Raw genomic sequence first — 18,521 nt, 5'->3', positions numbered from 1 at the left:
TGCCCTGCAGTGGGCGTAGCCAGGCTGCTGCTGCTGATGATGATGAGCCAGGCAAGGTAACAGGAGTTCAGGATCGCCAGTCAGCCTCTAGAGTCTGTGAAGGAGTATGTTTACCTAGGTCAAATAATCGCAGGGAACCCTGACCATGAGAAGGAAATTCACAGAAGAGTAAAAATGGGTTGGAGCGCATACGGCAGACATTGTCAGCTCATGACTGGAAGCTTGCCATATCATTGAAAAGGAAGGTGCACAATCAGTGCATTTTACTGGTGCTGACATGGAGGGCAGAAACTTGGAGACTGACAAAGAAACTGGAGAACAAGTCAAGGACCGCGCAAAGAATGATGGAACGAAGAAAATGCTAGGCATAAATTTAAGAGACAAAAAGAGAGTGGTTTGGATCAGAGAGCAAATGGGTATAGCCAATATTCTAACTGACATTAAGAGAAAGCAATGAAGCTAGGCAGGTCATGTAATGTGCAGATAAGATAACCGGTGGCCGATTAGGGTTACAGAATGGGTGCCAAGAGAAGAGAAGCGTAGTCGAGGACGGCAGAAGACTAGGTGGGGCGATGATATTAGGAAATTTGCGGGCACCGGTTTGAATCAGTTGGCGCAGTACAGGGGTAATTAGAGATCGCAGGGAAAGGCCTTCATCCTGCAGTGGACATAAAATAAGCTGATAATGATGATGATGTTAGCACCGGTAGAGTGCAATGACTGTACACTTTTCCTTTTAGCGACAGTGGTAAGCTTCCAGTCAGGATTTGGTAACACTTGCCATATGCACTCCAAGCTATTTTTATTGTTCCGTAAATTTTTTTCTCACAATCAGGGTCCCCTGTGAGTAATTCACCAAGATAAACATACTCCTGCAACGACTCTGGAGTCTCACTGGTGATCACGAATTCTTGTTTCCTTGCCAGGTTATTGAACATTACCTTTGTGACCTGCATAATAATATTCGACCCTACCCATACACTTTCTCGGTTAAGGTCTTCGATCGTTTGTTACGATTCATCCCTAGTGTTGCTGAACAGGATAGTGTTATCTGTAAACCAAAGGTTGTTAAGATGTTCACTATTGATCCTCACTCCTAAGCCTACCCAGTCTAATCGCTTGAATACTTGTAAGCATGCGGTGAACAGAATTGGAGGGATTCTGTTTCCTTGCCTGATCCCTTTCTTGGTAGATATATTTCCCCATTTCTTGTGGAGAATGAAGGTAGCTGTGGAGTCTTCATAGATATTTCCCAAGATATTCACATACGCCCTTGGTATTCCTTGATTATGATTGATTATGAGAATCAGTCTTGCTTGGTGCAGTTCTTACTGTCAGCTACACCAGCGGCATCATGATGTGTTCTTGAAATTCGGAGTGCTTCATTCTTATTTTCACTGAAGCTTGAACATCAATCTCCTGCAGCATCTTCACAGCCTTTTGGGTGACGAACTCACGAAGCTTGGGAGTCGTGAAGTTTTCGGGCAAATCATACTTGATGCCTTCATGCACTTAACACATAAAAACTATGACTGATGTTGCGCGTCTCTGGCTATACTCAGCGCTATCCACATAACAGACGCTTCTATTCTGTCATAGACTGTGCCAATGTATCATTCCACGACAAGCGTGCACAGAACCAAAGCACGATTTCTTTCTTCTTCTTCCCCTCCTTCCCACCAGATCTGTCCTTTGTCATCACAGCCCACTACAATAGTATTAGCAGCAAACAACGCGCGACCCTTTATTCCCCCCTGAAGCAAAAAGTGCGGATGGCTGCGTGACTTGTAGCATTAGAATCCACACGCAATAAACCGAATGTCACGTGTTCTGACACCCAGTGATGTTTGAAACATGTGATTGTCTTCTTGTACAAAGATGTATTTACCCGTGTAATCATCGCAGTCGCATAGTACTCGCACACAGGCATTGCCCACTTTCTTTTTCGAGTAATCATTGTACAATCGATAATTACTTCAGTGATTGCTGCCTGATTGCTGTGGTAATAATGCTTGCACTGCAGCCCATCGAGCAGAGTTTCCTGCCATTTCTGTTTGCAAAGCTTTTCCGCCATTGCATGTGCAACAGCCCACATGCATTCGAAAGTCTCCGAAATCAACAAGAAAAAAAAAAGGAAAAGAAAACAAGAAAAAGCCCGGACGGCACGAAAAAGGACGAAAAGAGGTGCAAAATTTTGACAATGTAGAGTGATGACCTTTAGAAAAACACACTTTTATCAAATAATTTGTTTATGCAGTTCCTACTTGTGTAGAGCCTGTGATCTTATTCCAAAGGCCAGTGTGAGGACTTGACATTAACGCCACGGGGAGGTACAAAAACTGTCCTTCGTGAAAGCACTGTCCTTTTCCTCTCGCGACAAACTGGTGGAGGTGCGGGGTACACATCTGCCCTATGCCTACTGGTCCTCAACCAGAAGCTACCGACGCCAGTACCTCGGGAAGGGCAGAAATCCATCGAAGCAGCCGTCGCCTCCAAGGTTTTCCACCGCAATACAGTCCCCTGGCAAGCTCCGTGAGGAAGATGTCAACAACAACTGCAAGCCAAATGAAAGGGATCCCAAATGCTGCTGTACCATGCATTGTCAACGCGCCTCGTGCACCTAACCCGTTCCACGGCGACGCCTTTAAAAACGTTGAAGACTGGTTGGGCCATTTTGACCGGGTTGCCTCTTTTAACCCTTTCAGGGTCAATGACCTAAATATATGGCGCCGCAAACAATTCCAAAATGGTTGGTACCATATATTTACGGCGCCATCTGTACGTATAAAAAGCACGCCAATTTCCAAATTTTTAAATTTCCTGGCATTGTTAGATACGGGACCATTTCCTGAGCCTACTTTGAGTTCACCAGACCACGTCGAATCGCACCACAGCTAATTAAGGAGCGCAGAAACACGGATACCACATTCCTGAGGCACGGCGCGTGCAAACAAGTTGGCGGACCCCACTTTGTGTGCAGCCGGTGGAGCTATTCACTGCTTGGTTCTTCCCGAAAGTGAAGCAAGAGCCTGGCTCTGTGGCGGGTAAAGTGGGTCCCGAAGCAAGACGGCTGTAATGCGCCGTGACAACCTGGCGGCGTCGCCCCCATCCATTTATTGTGACGACGCATTGCAAGTCCGCAAGGCAAGACTGCAGGAAAAAGAAAGCCCTCGGACAAACACACGAGCAGCGACTCTCTTCGCCGGGTGTGACTCCATCGCACGGGCGCCTACCATTGGCCGAAAATGGCGTCACCTGAGCGGGCTCTCCCATTGGCCGAGCGTAACGTGTCTTCGAGACACCGAAGGGCTTAAAAGACGCAGACCGGGAGCATTCCTAGAGCATTCCTTGATTCATTTCTCTCGAACTTCTTGCGACGGGCCAGAGCATCCGAGTTGCGGCCGGCCTGTAATGACTCTAAGACTGGTAATTGACTCTCACTGTAAATAATGTAAATAAACCTCCCAAGTGTTTCATCCCGACGTCCTCCTCAACTCTTACAGCATGTACTGCCACTATGTGGGCATACAGGGAATTCTTTTCTCGTGCCTCCCTGTCTCGGTTTTCATTGCATGTTTGTTTTAGAGTTAGTTTGCTCTGGCGCGTCTATATATTTCGGCTCACGCATTGGCGCGCGCGCGCGCACGCAGGTGGCGGTTTGGGTTTGGTTCCACGGGCGGTTTCGGTTTCTTGCGCTCGCAAAACTGATGCTATCTCGTTACTAATCGCTCAAACGGCGACCGCCTGTTTCTCGCTCGTTTAGTGCTCACAGGGGTGAGCACAGGAAGGATGCATGCATGCGTTTCCTTTTCTTTTCGTATTGGGGGGGGGGAGTGACTCACGATATCTAATTGTCTCTGGTTGGCGATAAGATGAAGATTAGCGGAAGTTTGTCACACATTTTGGTTTTTTGATGGGCACACAACCACATTTTTCTTGAGAGCGGTCACCTACGCAGTTCGATTATGCTATGGACGTAGATATTAGTGTAAGAGCAGGAACATAAGAGACTTTAAAGATATTCTCGTGTGCGCATATTCTAAGCCTTGAACTATACCAATGCATCAAATTTTGAATTCTTATAAGTTTATTTCCTTTTTTTTTATTGTTGTTGTTCATGAATAAAGAGTGTATATATACCAACGCAAAATATTTTTCTCACTTTACAGTCACCCTAGAAAAATAACGGTAAATTTCTTTCGAAATAGGTCTCTCAGAAGAAGGATCATCATCATCATCATCATCATATTTATGTCCACCGCAAGATGAAGGCCTCTCCCTGTGATCTCCAACTACCCTTGTCCTGTGCCAACCGATTCCAACTAGTACCCGCAAATTTCCTAATTTCATCGCACCACCTTGTCCTCTGCCGTCCTCTACTGCGCTTCCCTTCTCTTGGTACCCACTCTGTCAACCTAAAGGTCCAATGGTTATCTAATCTGTGCATTATACATGACCTGCCAAGTGCCATTTTTTCTCTTGGATGTCTATTAGAATATCGTCTATACCTGTTTGCTCTCTGATCTAAACTTCTCTCTTTCTGTCTTTTAAAGTTATGCCTAGCATTCTTCGTTCCATCGCTCTTTGTGCAGTCCTTAACTTGTTCTCAAGTTTCTTTTTCAGTCTCCAAGTCTCTGCCCCATATGTAAGCACCGGTAAAATGCACTGATTGTACACTTTCCTCTTCAATGATAGTGGTAAGCTCCCAGTCAGAAGCTTACAATGTATACCGTATGCAGTCCAACCCATTTTTATTCTTCTGTGAATTTCGTTCTCGTGGTAAGGGTTCCTTGTGATTAGTTGACCTAGGTAAATGTACTCCTTCAGAGATTCTAGAGGCTGACTTGCGATCTTGAATTCTTGTTCCCTTGCTCGGTTATTTATCATTACCTTTGTCTTCTGCATATCAATCTTCAGCCCCACTCTTACACTCTCCCTGTTAAGGTCCTCAACCATTTGTTGTAACTCATCCGCAGTGTTGCTGAATAGAACAATGTCATTGGCAAACCGAAGGTTGCTGAGGTATTACTCCTCCGATTCTTACTCCACAACTTTCCCAGTTTAACAGCTTGAATACTTCTTCCAAGCACGCAATGAATAGCATTGGAGAGATTGTGTCTCCTTTTCTGACCCCTTTCTTTACAGGTATTTTCCTACTTTTCTTGTGTAGAATATTTACGTAAGTGCTCTGTGCTCCTTGATTATGCAATGCCTTTATGACTGCTGGTATCTCTACTGAATCAAATGCCTTTTTGTGATCTGTCAATGCCACGCAGAGAGGTAGATTGTATTTTGCAAAATTATCAATTACCTGATTGATGACATGGATGTGATCCATTGTAGAATATCTCGTCCTGATGCCACATATCCTTTCCTTGGGCTAGTTAGTACCTGCTAAATGGAGCGTCAGACAGTACGGATGTGAGGAGAAACAGTGCTTCATCTGTTTCTTTTAGTTTGTGTCACTTTATTTAGCTACAACATTGTTAGTATTCAGGGCTGAAAGTCATCTTGTATAAATTATTATGGTGTGTCTTTGATACTGTGCTATGACATTGAAATCAACGTGTAGGCCTGGGGAAACCAAGGTTCTCAGCTTGTTGTTACTAACAGCCATAAGAAGCGAGCAGGCAGTGATGTCGAGAAATGTACAGGGGAAATTAGGGATGTTGTGGTGAACTTGTTGTACGCGAGATGGCTCATTTGTGCAGTGCAGTAACTGTCAGATTCTTTCCTGTGAAAACATGTATTTTTGATTGTGCAGGCCTGGTGCCAGTGTCGGCCATTGTGAGAGGCCCTGCCCGGCAGATGGTGCTGTCCCCACACTGGAATGGCCTCTTCGTGGTCGGGGAGGAGTCTGCGGTGTAAGTAGTTCCATAGAGATTTCGCTGCTCTGCCAGCTTTCCTTGCGATAAATGTGTCTTGCCTAGTGGCTGCTGCGACGCAGTTATGTAGCTAGAACTAAGGTTGAACAGCACGAATAAAACAGGGACACGAGGAAACAAATATCATAGACAAGTGCTGACTGCCAGCTGAAAGTTTATTTGAAATTATCTAGCCATATTATACCTTTTCCACCATAGGCATGCGTGCACCAGTCGCAGATACATCTGCAAAATCAGTTACATCATAATCTTTCATGCAAAAAAATTTCTTTTTTCAACAAGGCAAAAGAAGGAGCGCTTACACATTTATCTCCTTCCTTTCTAATGTAATGAGCCTCTATTATTTCCCTTTCCTTCTTACATTTTTCTTTCCCTGTGAATTTTGTCTTTTCAAATATGGGAGTGCAGGGACACTTGTGTCACGTGGTGGTGACGTTAAGAACACAGTGGCAATACTGCGAAAGGCAAAACTAGATTTTATTGGGCGAACCTGTGCCCACAAAACAGGCTACACTTATAGCACAACGAAAGCGGCGAACACAGTCGGCGATCGTTGAAAATCTGATCAGCGAGGCAAGCGCGTCGGCTTTTATACAGCTGTCGTCGACTGTTCCAGACTAATTGTTCGGACCCGCGTGCCTTCCACAATGTTCTACACCATTCGCGTCACACGATGAAATCAGATAACACAACGTTCGGCGACAGCAGACAGCCGGGTAGAAGCGTCGATAACTTTCCAGAAACTTCGGATACATGCAGGCGCGTCCCGCGCTGTGCGATTACATTTGTTAGGTGGCGAAACGTGGTCGCCCGATAAAGATAAGTACACGTGTCAATACCCCCCTCTTAAAAAGCATCGACCCGATGCTGCATACAAACGAAAGTAATAAAGAAAAACACCCGTAGCAAAGAAAACAACAAAATAAGGAAGTTCGTCAGCGTCCGTAAAAGGATTTCAGACGCACCATGTGGACCACTTCAGATCGTGCGCGCCGCCGCTGTGAATGCGAAATTCCGTCTGGCACGACCTCATAGTCCAGTGCGCCAAAACGTCGAATGACCTTGTAGGGTCCGAAATAGCGGCGCAATAGTTTCTCACTCAGACCTCGTCGGCGTATAGGTGTCCAAACCCAAACACGGTCGCCGGGCTGGTACTCGACGAAGCGTCGTTGGGAGGTTGTAGTGTCGGCTGTCGGTCCTCTGTTGGTTCTTGATCCGTAGGCGGGTGAGCTGTCGGGCTTCTTCGGCGCGCTGCAGATAGCTAGCGACGTCAACATTCTCTTCGTCAGTGACGTGGGGCAGCATGGCGTCAAGCGTCGTCGTCTGGTTCCTGCCGTAAACCAGCTTAAGCGGCGTGATCTGTGTTGTTTCTTGCACCGCCGTGTTGTAAGCGAAGGTTACATACGGCAGGACCGCGTCCCACGTCTTGTGCTCGACGTCGACGTACATTGCTAGCATGTCGGCGAGGGTCTTGTTCAGGCGCTCCGTGAGAGCATTCGTCTGCGGATGGTAGGCAGTTGTCCTCCTGTGGCTTGTCTGGCTATACTGCAGAATGGCCTGGGTGAGCTCTGCTGTAAAAGCCGTTCCTCTGTCGGTGATGAGGACTTCTGGAGCACCATGTCGCAGCAGGATGTTCTCGACGAAAAATTTCGCCACTTCGGCTGCGCTGCCTTTTGGTAGAGCTTTAGTTTCAGCAAAGCGGGTGAGATAGTCCGTCGCCACGACGATCCACTTATTCCTGGATGTTGACATTGGAAACGGCCCTAACAAATCCATCCCAATCTGCTGGAATGGTCGGCGAGGAGGTTCGATCGGCTGTAGTAATCCTGCTGGCCTTGTCGGTGGTGTCTTGCGTCGTTGACAGTCTCGGCATGTCTTGACGTAACGAGCGACGTCGGCGGTCAGACGCGGCCAGTAATACCTTTCCTGTATTCTCGACAGCGTCCGGGAGAATCCGAGGTGCCCAGCGGTTGGATCGTCGTGTAGGGCGTGCAGTATTTCTGGACGCAGCGCTGACGGTACAACAAGAAGGTAGCTGGTGCGGACTGGTGAGAAGTTCTTCTTCACGAGCAGGTTGTTTTGTAGCGTGAACGAAGACAATCCACGCTTAACTGCCCTAGGGACAACGTCGGTGTGCCCTTCCAAATACTCGACTAGGGCTTTTAGCTCCGGGTCTCCTCGTTGCTGTTCAGCGAAGTCTTCCGCGCTTATTATTCCAAGGAAGGCGTCGTCATCCTCGTCATCTTGCGGCGGCGGGTCAATGGGGGTGCGGGATAGGCAATCAGCATCTGAGTGTTTTCGTCCAGACTTGTATGTTACAGTGATGTCGTATTCTTGTAGTCTGAGGCTCCACCGTGCCAGCCGTCCTGAAGGGTCCTTGAAGTTAGCTAGCCAACACAACGCATGATGGTCGCTGACCACTTTGAATGGCCTGCCATATAGGTAAGGGCGAAATTTCGCTGTAGCCCAAACAATGTCGAGGCATTCCTTTTCGGTTGTAGAATAATTGCCTTCCGCTTTTGACAACGACCAGCTAGCGTAAGCTATCACGTGTTCATGTCCATCTTTTCCCTGGACTAGGACGGCACCGAGGCCTAGGCTACTGGCGTCAGTGTGGATTTCGGTATCGGCGTCCTCGTCGAAGTGTGCAAGTACCGGCGGCGACAGCATGCGTCGTTTGAGTTCTTGAAATGCCTTGGCCTGCGGCGTTTCCCACTTGAACTCGACATCACATTTGGTTAGATGTGTTAGCGGCTCCGCGATGCATGAAAAGTCCTTGACAAAGCGCCTATAGTAGGCACACATGCCAAGGAATCTGCGCACTGCCTTCTTGTCGGTTGGCTGCGGGAACTTTGCGATGGCAGCTGTCTTCTGTGGGTCGGGGCGTACTCCTGATTTGCTGATGACGTGGCCTAGAAACAAAAGCTCATCGTAAGCGAATCGGCACTTTTCCGGCTTCAGAGTGAGCCCTGATGACTTGATGGCCTCTAGTACTGTCGCAAGCCGCCTCAGGTGATCATCGAAATTTCTGGCGAAGACGACGACGTCATCCAAGTAAACGAGACAGGTCTGCCACTTCAATCCTGCTAAAACCGTGTCCATCACGCGCTGGAACGTTGCAGGCGCCGAGCACAGTCCGAATGGCATAACCTTGAACTCGTAGAGGCCGTCTGGGATGATGAAGGCCGTCTTTTCGCGATCTCTTTCGTCGACTTCTATTTGCCAATAGCGAGACTTGAGGTCCATTGACGAGAAGTATTTAGCGTTGCAGAGCCGATCCAGTGCGTCGTCTATCCGTGGGAGGGGGTATACGTCCTTCTTCGTGATCTTGTTCAGACGACGATAATCGACGCAGAAAGGCAGGGTTCCGTCCTTTTTTTTCACCGAGACTACAGGAGATGCCCACGGGCTTTTGGACGGCTGGATGATGTCGTCGCGCAGCATTTCGTCGACTTGGTGCCTTATAGCTTCGCGTTCTCGCGTCGAAACTCGGTATGGGCTCTGGCGAAGAGGTCGAGCGCCCTCTTCGGTTATTATGCGATGCTTTGCGACTGGGGTTCGTCGAATCCTTGATGACGTCGAAAAGCACTCTTTGTATCGTCGAAGTAGACTTCTGAGCTGTTGTTGCTTAATCGTGGGGAGACTTGGATTTATGTCGAAGTCTGGCTCGGGAACTAAGGTCGTCGGGGTAGATGCGGCAGAATCCGAGAAGACAAACGCATTGCTGTTTTCCAGAATTTCCTCGATGTATGCGATCGTCGTGCCCTTGTTGATGTGCTTGAACTCCTGGCTGAAGTTTGTCAGCAACACTTTCGTGTTTCCTCCGTGCAGTCGAGCGATCCCTCTTGCCACGCAAATTTCACGGTGTAGCAGTAGACGTTGGTCGCCTTCGATGACGCCTTCTACGTCAGCGGGTGTTTCGGTGCCGACCGAAATAACAATGCTGGAGCGAGGCGGGATGCTCACTTGCTGTTCGAGCACACTCAAGGCGTGGTGACTACGAGGGCTCTCCGACGGTATCGCATGATCTTCCAACAGCGTTATTGACTTCGACTTCAGATCGATGACTCTGCCGTGTTGGTTGAGGAAGTCCATGCCGAGAATGCCGTCTCGTGAACACTGTTGGAGGATAACGAAGGTGACAGGGTAAGTCCGGTCGTGAATGGTAGTTCTTGCCGTGCACATTCCTGTCGGCGTAATCAGGTGTCCTCCAGCGGTCCGAATTTGAGGGCCTTCCCATGCAGTCTTAACCTTCTTCAACTGGACGGCGATGTGTCCACTCATGACTGAGTAATCGGCGCCTGTGTCGACTAAGGCGGTGACTGCGTGGCCGTCTAGAAGCACGTCGAGGTCGGTGGTTCTTTGTCTTGCGTTGCAGTTGGGTCTTGGCGTCGGATCACGGCTGCGTCGTGTTGAACTGAAGCTGGTACGTCGTGTCGTGAAGTCGTCTTTCGTTGGTGTAGTCTTGGCTTCCTGGCTTCCTCGGGACGGCGGCGTGTCGTTATTATGTCGTCGAGATGGTTTCTTCGGCGCCTTCGGCGGCGGCGGAGGATCTTCGTCAGTTCAACGAACAGCAACCGCACCTCCATCGGTTGCTGTTTTTAGTTTTCCGGATATGGGCTCGCTGACCGGCCCCGGGCTGGGCCAGTGTATGGTCGGCGCTGCAGCGACAGGTAACGGCCTGGTGATGGCGAACGCGACGGTCGTCAAGAGCTCGACTGAGTAGCGGCGAGGTAGTCGGCGATGTCACGTGGGCGCTCTCCAAGCTGTGGACGCGGTGCGTTGACGGCGAACCCTCTCAGTCCCAAGTCGCGGTACAGGCATCGGCGATACACATGGCCGGCTTCTCCGCAGTGATAGCAGAGCGGGCGGCGGTCGGGGGCTCGCCAAATGTCCGTCTTCCTCGCGTAGGTGTGCTGGGCCACGGGTGGGCATGCTGGCGGCGGCGGACGACGGAATTGCGGCGTTACAGGGCCCTGGCGTTGTCACATAGGGGGACCTTGACGGCGGGCGACGGCGGCGTAGGTCATCGCTTCCGGCTGAGGTTGCGGTGATCGTGGTTACACCTCAGGGTTGCACCTCAGGGTTGCACCTCAAGCGATCGCTGAACCTCTTCTTTGACGATTTCAGCGATTGGATCCACTTGGGAGTGCGTCCTTGGGTAGAACTTCTGCAGCTCCTCCCGCACGATAGCTCGGATAGTCTCGCGTAGGTCGTCGGTGGCCAGTGATTGAACCCCGGCGTAGTTTGTATAGTTCGCGCGGCGATCGAATTGCCGGTTCCGGATCTCGAGTGTCTTCTCAATGTTCGTCGCCTCACGAAGAAACTCTTCGACGGTCTTCGGTGGGCTTCTTACCATCCCGGCGAAAAGTTCCTCCTTTACACCACGCATCAGTAAGCGGACTTTCTTCTCCTCGGCCATATCCGGGTCGGCGTGGCAGAACAAACGGGTCATTTCTTCCGTGAAGATGGCAACGTTCTCGTTTGGCAGCTGCACTCGGGCGTCCAGCATAGCTTCAGCCCTTTCCTTGCGCACGACGCTTGTAAAGGTCCGTAGGAAGCTGCTACGGAACAGGTCCCACGTTGTCAAGGTCGATTCCCTGTTCTCAAACCAAGTTCTGGCGGTGTCTTCTAAGGCGAAGTAGACATGCCGCAGCTTCTCGTCGGAGTCCCAGTTCTTGAATGTTGCGATTCGTTCGTAGGTCTCCAGCCATGATTCCGGGTCTTCAGTCGCTGCTCCATGGAAGGTTGGTGGGTCCCGAGGTTGTTGTAGGATAACGGGGGACGCTGGGGCAGCCATAGGGGTTGTCTTGACCACGATCTTCTTTGTGGTCTCAGGTAGAAGTCCGTGCTCTGGGGGCAGTCCTTGCAGTCTGCGGCTAGCACGCTGGTCTTGGGCGATGTTGCTTCTGTCCTCGGGCTTGGATCGCGGCTTTGCGGGGGCGTTCGGTACATGAACGCACAAGCACCTCCACCAGATGTCACGTGGTGGTGACGTTAAGAACACAGTGGCAATACTGCGAAAGGCAAAACTAGATTTTATTGGGCGAACCTGTGCCCACAAAACAGGCTACACTTATAGCACAACGAAAGCGGCGAACACAGTCGGCGATCGTTGAAAATCTGATCAGCGAGGCAAGCACGCCGGCTTTTATACAGCTGTCGTCGACCGTTCCAGACTGATCGTTCGGACCCGCGTGCCTTCCACAATGTTCTACACCATTCGCGTCACGCGATGAAATCAGATAACACAACGTTCGGCGACAGCAGACAGCCGGGTAGAAGCGATGATAACTTTCCAGAAACTTCGGATACATGCAGGCGCGTCTCGCGCTGTATGATTACATTTGTTAGGTGGCGAAACGTGGTCGCCCGATAAAGATAAGTACACGTGTCACTTGTTACAATGTCCTGCTAAATGACTTCCATTGTCATTCCTTAGGTTACTGCTGTGCCGATGAGCTCTGTCAGCGAAACACTGTCCCGTTTGCCCTTTATAAGTTTTTCCACAGCTCAGGGGTATCTGCTCGCAGAGGGAAGGTTGTGGGGATGCGCGACTCTCACGCGTCCCCTGATATGTTGTTTTTCCGCAAGGCGCGTATCCTCTAATCCGGCTTCGTCGCGTGACTTGGCGCCCGCGGCGGTCGGAGTGGTTGAGGCGCAGTACGAGAGAGGGCGCGAGTGTTGCACTGCTAACGCCGTCGACAGGCGGGGTTACTTGGGCGCCGAGAGACAAGGCGCTTCCTCTTTGGCTGCAGGTCGAGGTACGACGCGGACGTCCCGCGCGTGCACCGATCCATGCTTCTGCGAGACCGTCTCGCGTGGCATCCATCGAACGCGCCACCGTTCGCGTGACCGTACACGCGAATGACCAGGCATTGGGATCCAGCATGGGGCGAACATATTCGCTCGTTATCTGGTTGCGGTGAGTCGGACTTCTAGATTTGTCGCACGCCCATCGGCATGTTTTGTGGATAGCAACTCGGCTAGCAGGCATTGATCTATGAAAGGTGCAATAAATGCCCTTGTGATTGTTTGCCCTACTGTGTTGTCGTTCCTTTGTCCCAAGAGCACGGGTGTGAGAACCCCACAAGGTCCACTCTGTAAAAAGGTAATACGTAGGCTTGCCTCATGGCATGTGATAGTTCCGCAACGAGGCAAGCCCCTTCGAGCGGAATGTCCTCTTCGCGCGCCCTTTCCTTTTCCCGCCAGTCTGGGAAAAGGACGCATTTGTCACAAACGCCATACCAGGTGTAGTGCATGTTTCTTGTGCCTGCCCGCCGGCTCTCAACGTGTCTGCACATGTGCACCCCACAATTTTCACAGCATGTAGCACACCAAAGGCCACTCTTGTCACCTTAGAGTGGCCACTGTAATTGGTGAACTTTAAAAAGGGGTTACCAGTGAGCAGACAAGGATGTGTAGACCAAAAAAGGCATTAGACGCGGGCTGGTGTCTGATGCCTCTTTCTTGTGTATGCGTCCTTGTGTATTCATTGGTACCCCCTTTTACAAGTCCATCGTGCACCAACTGGCCCAAGAGCTCACGCCATGTGCTGTAATTTTAGCTGTTTTCTTGGTGCGCGCTTGATTATATGGTCCTCTCCAATTTCTGCCTTGACTTTGAGTGTGGGCCACAACTAGACAGCCCTTGCTTATGGTGAAGGCACAGCACTCGTGCCAAGAAAATGGAGACCACAAGGCAGGCCAAATGGAAGCTGAGGCAGCAAAGGTATTGCTTGTACATACTGCTTCGATGCGTGGCCTCAGGTGTACCACCATGCTTTGTAATGTTGACAGTGGCTCATTCAATACCATCGATGAAACCAATGTTTATGGCTTTATTACAGTGCAAAAAGAATACTGTACAAATCATGTAGCTGTCAATGAAAAGCGGCAGCCCCAGCGTATTCATGGCACAGCTCTCTGAAGCGTTGACATGAAAGGCGTTCATTGAAAAGCGGCACATACCCAGTGCATTTGTGGCGTAGCCTGCTCATGTGTCAAGTTGCTGTCCTTGAGGAGCTCTTATAGCATGGGCTCGATTCCCCTCAGCATCAGATAAACTTAAGGAATCTTTGCTTTGTAGAGCAGCACATTCCTAGTCACGCATACTTAGTTACCCAAGTTGGCATCAAACACGTTACTTGAAGAGCATCACACATCTACTAGCACATACCAAGTGATCCAAGTCGGCATAAAAGACTTTCTTTGAACAGCGCTACCTACCTAGTCCCGCATCTACAGTGACTCTCATCGATGTGAATGAAGTTCGTTGAAGAGCGGCACATGTGTACCCATTGCCATACACTCGGTGACCCAAGTCGTTCTGATGGTTGGCTTCGAACCCTGGTCCCTCAGCAATGCAATCTGATGCAGTACCCATTTGCCTGGGGACTACCCAGTGACCTAGGTAGGTGGGAGAATAGTTGCATAAATACAAACATAGCCTCTGGAAAAGGCATGAAATACCCTAAAATGTTAATGCATTAATAATACTCACAAGCATCTAAACCTTATTGCATAATGCAACTGAAGCAGAAGATACTGTTTGTCAAAATGGGACCCCTTTCGGACAATATTGCAGGGAAACAATGTGTCGTTACGGAGCTCACAAGAATTTTATTTCGGTAAGTAACTTGCATGAGAAATAGCCACTCTTATCTGTACGATGCTAGGCTACATATAGCACACTCAATTAAAGGTGTCTAGTCAATGCCAAAGTGTTGCACAATCAGGCCTGCTTATGTGACGTGAAAATGAAATATTTTTTTTTTTTTTTGCAAAAGCAGACTTTGTAAACACAGGAACGAGCTCTTAGGCACTCGTTCCTGTGTTGAGCGTTGGCCGCAGCGTTGGTGTGATCGGCGGAACAAACAAGCCCTCTGAAGGATGGAAAAAATTAGAGCGAATGTGGAGTGCAGCGGAAGGTGGCGATAGCGAAGAAAGTGCGACACGGATAGTGGTGGAGGAGGGTGCAGCGGAAGCACGAGGTGGAAAGCGGAGGAGGATAATGTGGCAAAAGGATGACGAGGAAAGCGGAGCGCCGCACGAGACATGCTCCACGGAGGCAACCCGCTACAAGATGGCACCATAGTAGGATGTGCTGTTGCCCAGTCGCCAATTATGCCATTACTAAGGCGAGCACGTGCACCGTTACCACAATGGAAACAAAGCACTGGCATGGGCTTCTGACCCATTGCGCATGCGCTACTTTGCCTGTGCCGCTGGTGCTAGAATGCACTCGTCACATGTTCCCATGTTCACACTTTCTTTCTGAACCATGAGCGATACAACCGCTGGAAGTGCTTTTTCTGCCACAGCTGCTAAACGAGCTGCCTGAGCAGAGGCTCAGCGCCACTTCCAAGAAGCCCTTGCTGTTCACATTCAAATTGTTTGCCTCAATGTATCACAGACAAATGTATACACCTAAACAGCTACATTCAAATTGCACATTAGAGGGTATCGTAAGCATCGTGGATTTTTTTTTTCTCCGGAGTTTGTTGTATCAAAGTTTCAGTGCCTCTGCACAAAATAAAATTCACAAAAGCATTCAAAGCAGTTTTGTATAAATTTTTGTAGAATAGGTAGTTATGATCTTTAAGCAAAAACTATGTTGAAAAAAATTTTTGTGAAAAGTTGTTTTAGGGAGATCTTACATTAAGGAATGCACATTTTTCTGGCTGTGGCAAAACCTTTCTCCTGGAATGAATTTAGCGTATGGCCTCCCAAAATTGATGGTACTTACAGATGCTTTTCTGGTGCCTCAAAATGCAGTAACTGTTCTGAGCTGAATCAATCCTTGCAGGTGTGGGCCCGCGCATTCTCTGTTCCTGGAAAGCGGCTACTATGGTTTCACACCCAAAACGCTGGTGTCCCACTATGCCACTGTCTGGGTGAGTTTGCATTTGTAGATGCCTCTCACAGGCATGGAATTGTGCAATGTGACAATTTATTTATTTATTTATTTATTAATACCTCAAGGGTCCAAAATAGGACATTACATGAGGGGTGGGCATGTAAAAGGCGGGATTGATGATGTGGAAATTATAAAGATGAGTCGGAACACTCAATGGCAGATCTAAAGCGTGCTGTATCGCGGATGAGTGCAGTTTGTCTGGAAAGGCCATTCCAGTCTCGGGGCAGTTCGGACGAAGAATGACTGCAGGAACGTAGTGGTGTGGGCTTGTGGTGGGATTACGGTGTTTGGATGGCCTGTTCGACGAACACGATGAGCCAGCTGAACCAGCTGGCTGTCACGAGGCATGGAATAAAAAAAACCTGTGATAGAGGCATAGGCGAGAGATGCGACGACGAGAGGCAAGAGGCAATAGGTCTAGTTTAGATTTTAGTGATGAAACGCTAGTGTGATATGAGTAATCTGAAAGAATGAATCTAGCAGCACGGTTTTGAACGCTTTCAAAGGCTGTAGTGAGATTAGTTTGGTAAGGGTCAAAGATAGCACACGCATATTCAAGTTTTGGTCGCACAAGCGTTTTATAGGCAACTGATTTCACGGGTGGTTGTGCCATGAAGAGATTACGACGAAGATAACCAAGAATTTTGTTAGCTGAATTAATTATGTGGCTTACGTGATTTGTCCAAGACAAATCTTTGGATAGGTGAATTCCTAAGTACTTGAAGGAGTCGGTAGTAGATATAGTGCAGTTGTTAATCTTGTAGGCAGGGGGTATGTAGTTAGGTCGACGATGGAATGAAATATGCACAGTCTTACTAACGTTTAGGGACATGAGCCATGTAGCACACCAGTCTTGAATACGAAAGAGGTCCTCCTGAAGAGTAGAGACATCTGCGACGGTATTGATAGGGCGGTATAAGACACAATCATCAGCGAAAAGACATATTGCAGAGGTTACAGTGAATGGCAGGTCATTAATGTAGACTAAAAATAGGAGTGACCCAAGAACAGTGCCCTGAGGTACACCAGATAGAACGGAGGAAACGGAAGATGTAAGGTTGTTAGCATATACAAACTGTTTTCGGTTAGTTAAAAAACACTGGATCCAGTTAAGAACAAGTGGGTGGATGTTTAGGCGTGATAATTTTAGTAGAAGGCGAGAATGTGGAACCTTATCGAAAGCCTTTTCGAAATCTAAAAAAAGGGCGTCAGTCGGAATGTTAGAGTCGAGGTTTAAATGAATATCATGAATAAATAAAGCTAACTGCGTTTCGCATGAGCGATCTTTCCTGAAGCCATGTTGATTAGGGTGAAAGAACTTCGCTGAAGTTAGGAAGTTAGCAACGTGAGAGTAAATGACATGTTCCATGATTTTGGAGCATACGCTGGTGAGTGACATGGGGCGGTAGTTACCTGGGGAAGACCGATCACCTTTCTTGAAGACTGGAATGACCTTCCCTGTTTTCCAGTCTCTTGGAACAATGCCTGTGTCAAGTGATTGCTGAAAGATGATACAGAGGATCGAACTACAGACATACTTCGTATTTTTTAACACTTTGGCATTAATTCCGTCGGTTCCACAGGATGATGAGCACTTCAGGCCATCTATTACCTTAACGATGCCTTCCGGCCTAAAATTAATACCTTCCATTGGTGTAAAATCGAAAAATGGTAAATCTGGTAGTTCATTGGCAGGTTCTTTTGTAAACGTTGAACAAAATGCAAGGTTCAAGGCATCAGGAACATTTGAATCAGAAATGGGTGAGCCAGAATTATCACATAGAGAAATAGAGCTATTAGTTTCGGGTTTTATCGTTTTCCAAGAACGCCGCGGGTTAGAGTGCAACATGTTTGGGACGGTAGTAGAAAAGAAATTACGTTTTGTGTGTGCTTTTAATTAGTTATATTCTTTAGTAGCTTTGTTATATTTTTCCCAGGCAGAAGAAGAACCTGAGCAGTTGGCTACACGAAATAATCGTTTTTTCTTATTGTTTAAGCGCTTTAAAGTAGTGTTGAACCAGGGGGAACGCGCTCTTTCATTTATCGCGATAGTTGGAATGTAAAGACCTATTAAACGCAGTATTTCTGTTTTGAAAAGTGCCCAGTTACTCTCAGTCGACCGCTGTTGGTACGTAAGGGCAAGTTGCTCATGAAAGATTAATGCTTGGATAATCGGCTTTATCATATAGTGTTAGTACTTTCTTTGATATTTTACTTTTGAGTATATTGCAAGGAAACGTGGCATGAATGACGGTGTGATCGCTAAAACCACTGACGTACGTAAGAGGAGGCATCTTATCGGGGTGCGAGTTAAGACGAGATCTAGGATATTTGATGAGTGTTGAGTTATTCGCGTAGGTTTAGTAACAAGCTGCGATAGACCAAACAGCAAGCAAATGTTTATAAATTCGCTAGCCGTGTTTGTTTGTGTCAGACATGACGCAACGTTACTCCAATCTATAGTTGGAAAGTTGAAGTCCCCGAGTAACAATATGGGGGTGGATAATATGGATAACAATATCGAGTAACAATATGGATAAGCCGTTGTTACTTCAAACAAGGCATTGTGAAAAAACGAAAGAAAGGAGCTATCAGTGCAGGGTGGACGATAGCAACAGCCGATGAGCGTGCGCGGTGAAGTGGCGTGGCAGCACGTCCAAATCATTTCTAGAGGTGTTCTTATATTTACAAAAGAGCACTTAAGTTGGCGATGAGTTG

At 48.2% G+C, this 18,521-nt stretch overlaps 1 protein-coding gene across 5 annotated transcripts in view; it reads left to right on the top strand.

The window, feature by feature from the left end:
• LOC126538383 (uncharacterized) overlaps window positions 1-18,521 on the top strand; it is a 606,484-nt gene that overhangs the window by 486,426 nt on the left and 101,537 nt on the right. For all 5 annotated transcript variants that reach the window (XM_072288044.1, XM_072288042.1, XM_055074756.2 and 2 more), the window contains exons 29-30: window positions 5,765-5,864; window positions 15,693-15,780. In XM_072288044.1, coding sequence (XP_072144145.1) covers window positions 5,765-5,864; window positions 15,693-15,780 — 188 coding nt within the window. The remainder of the gene's footprint in view (window positions 1-5,764; window positions 5,865-15,692; window positions 15,781-18,521) is intronic.

Source organism: Dermacentor andersoni, chromosome 4 (genome assembly GCF_023375885.2).
Source record: "Dermacentor andersoni chromosome 4, qqDerAnde1_hic_scaffold, whole genome shotgun sequence".
Lineage (NCBI taxonomy): Eukaryota > Metazoa > Arthropoda > Arachnida > Ixodida > Ixodidae > Dermacentor > Dermacentor andersoni.
This window is presented reverse-complemented; position numbering and strand designations above follow the sequence as displayed.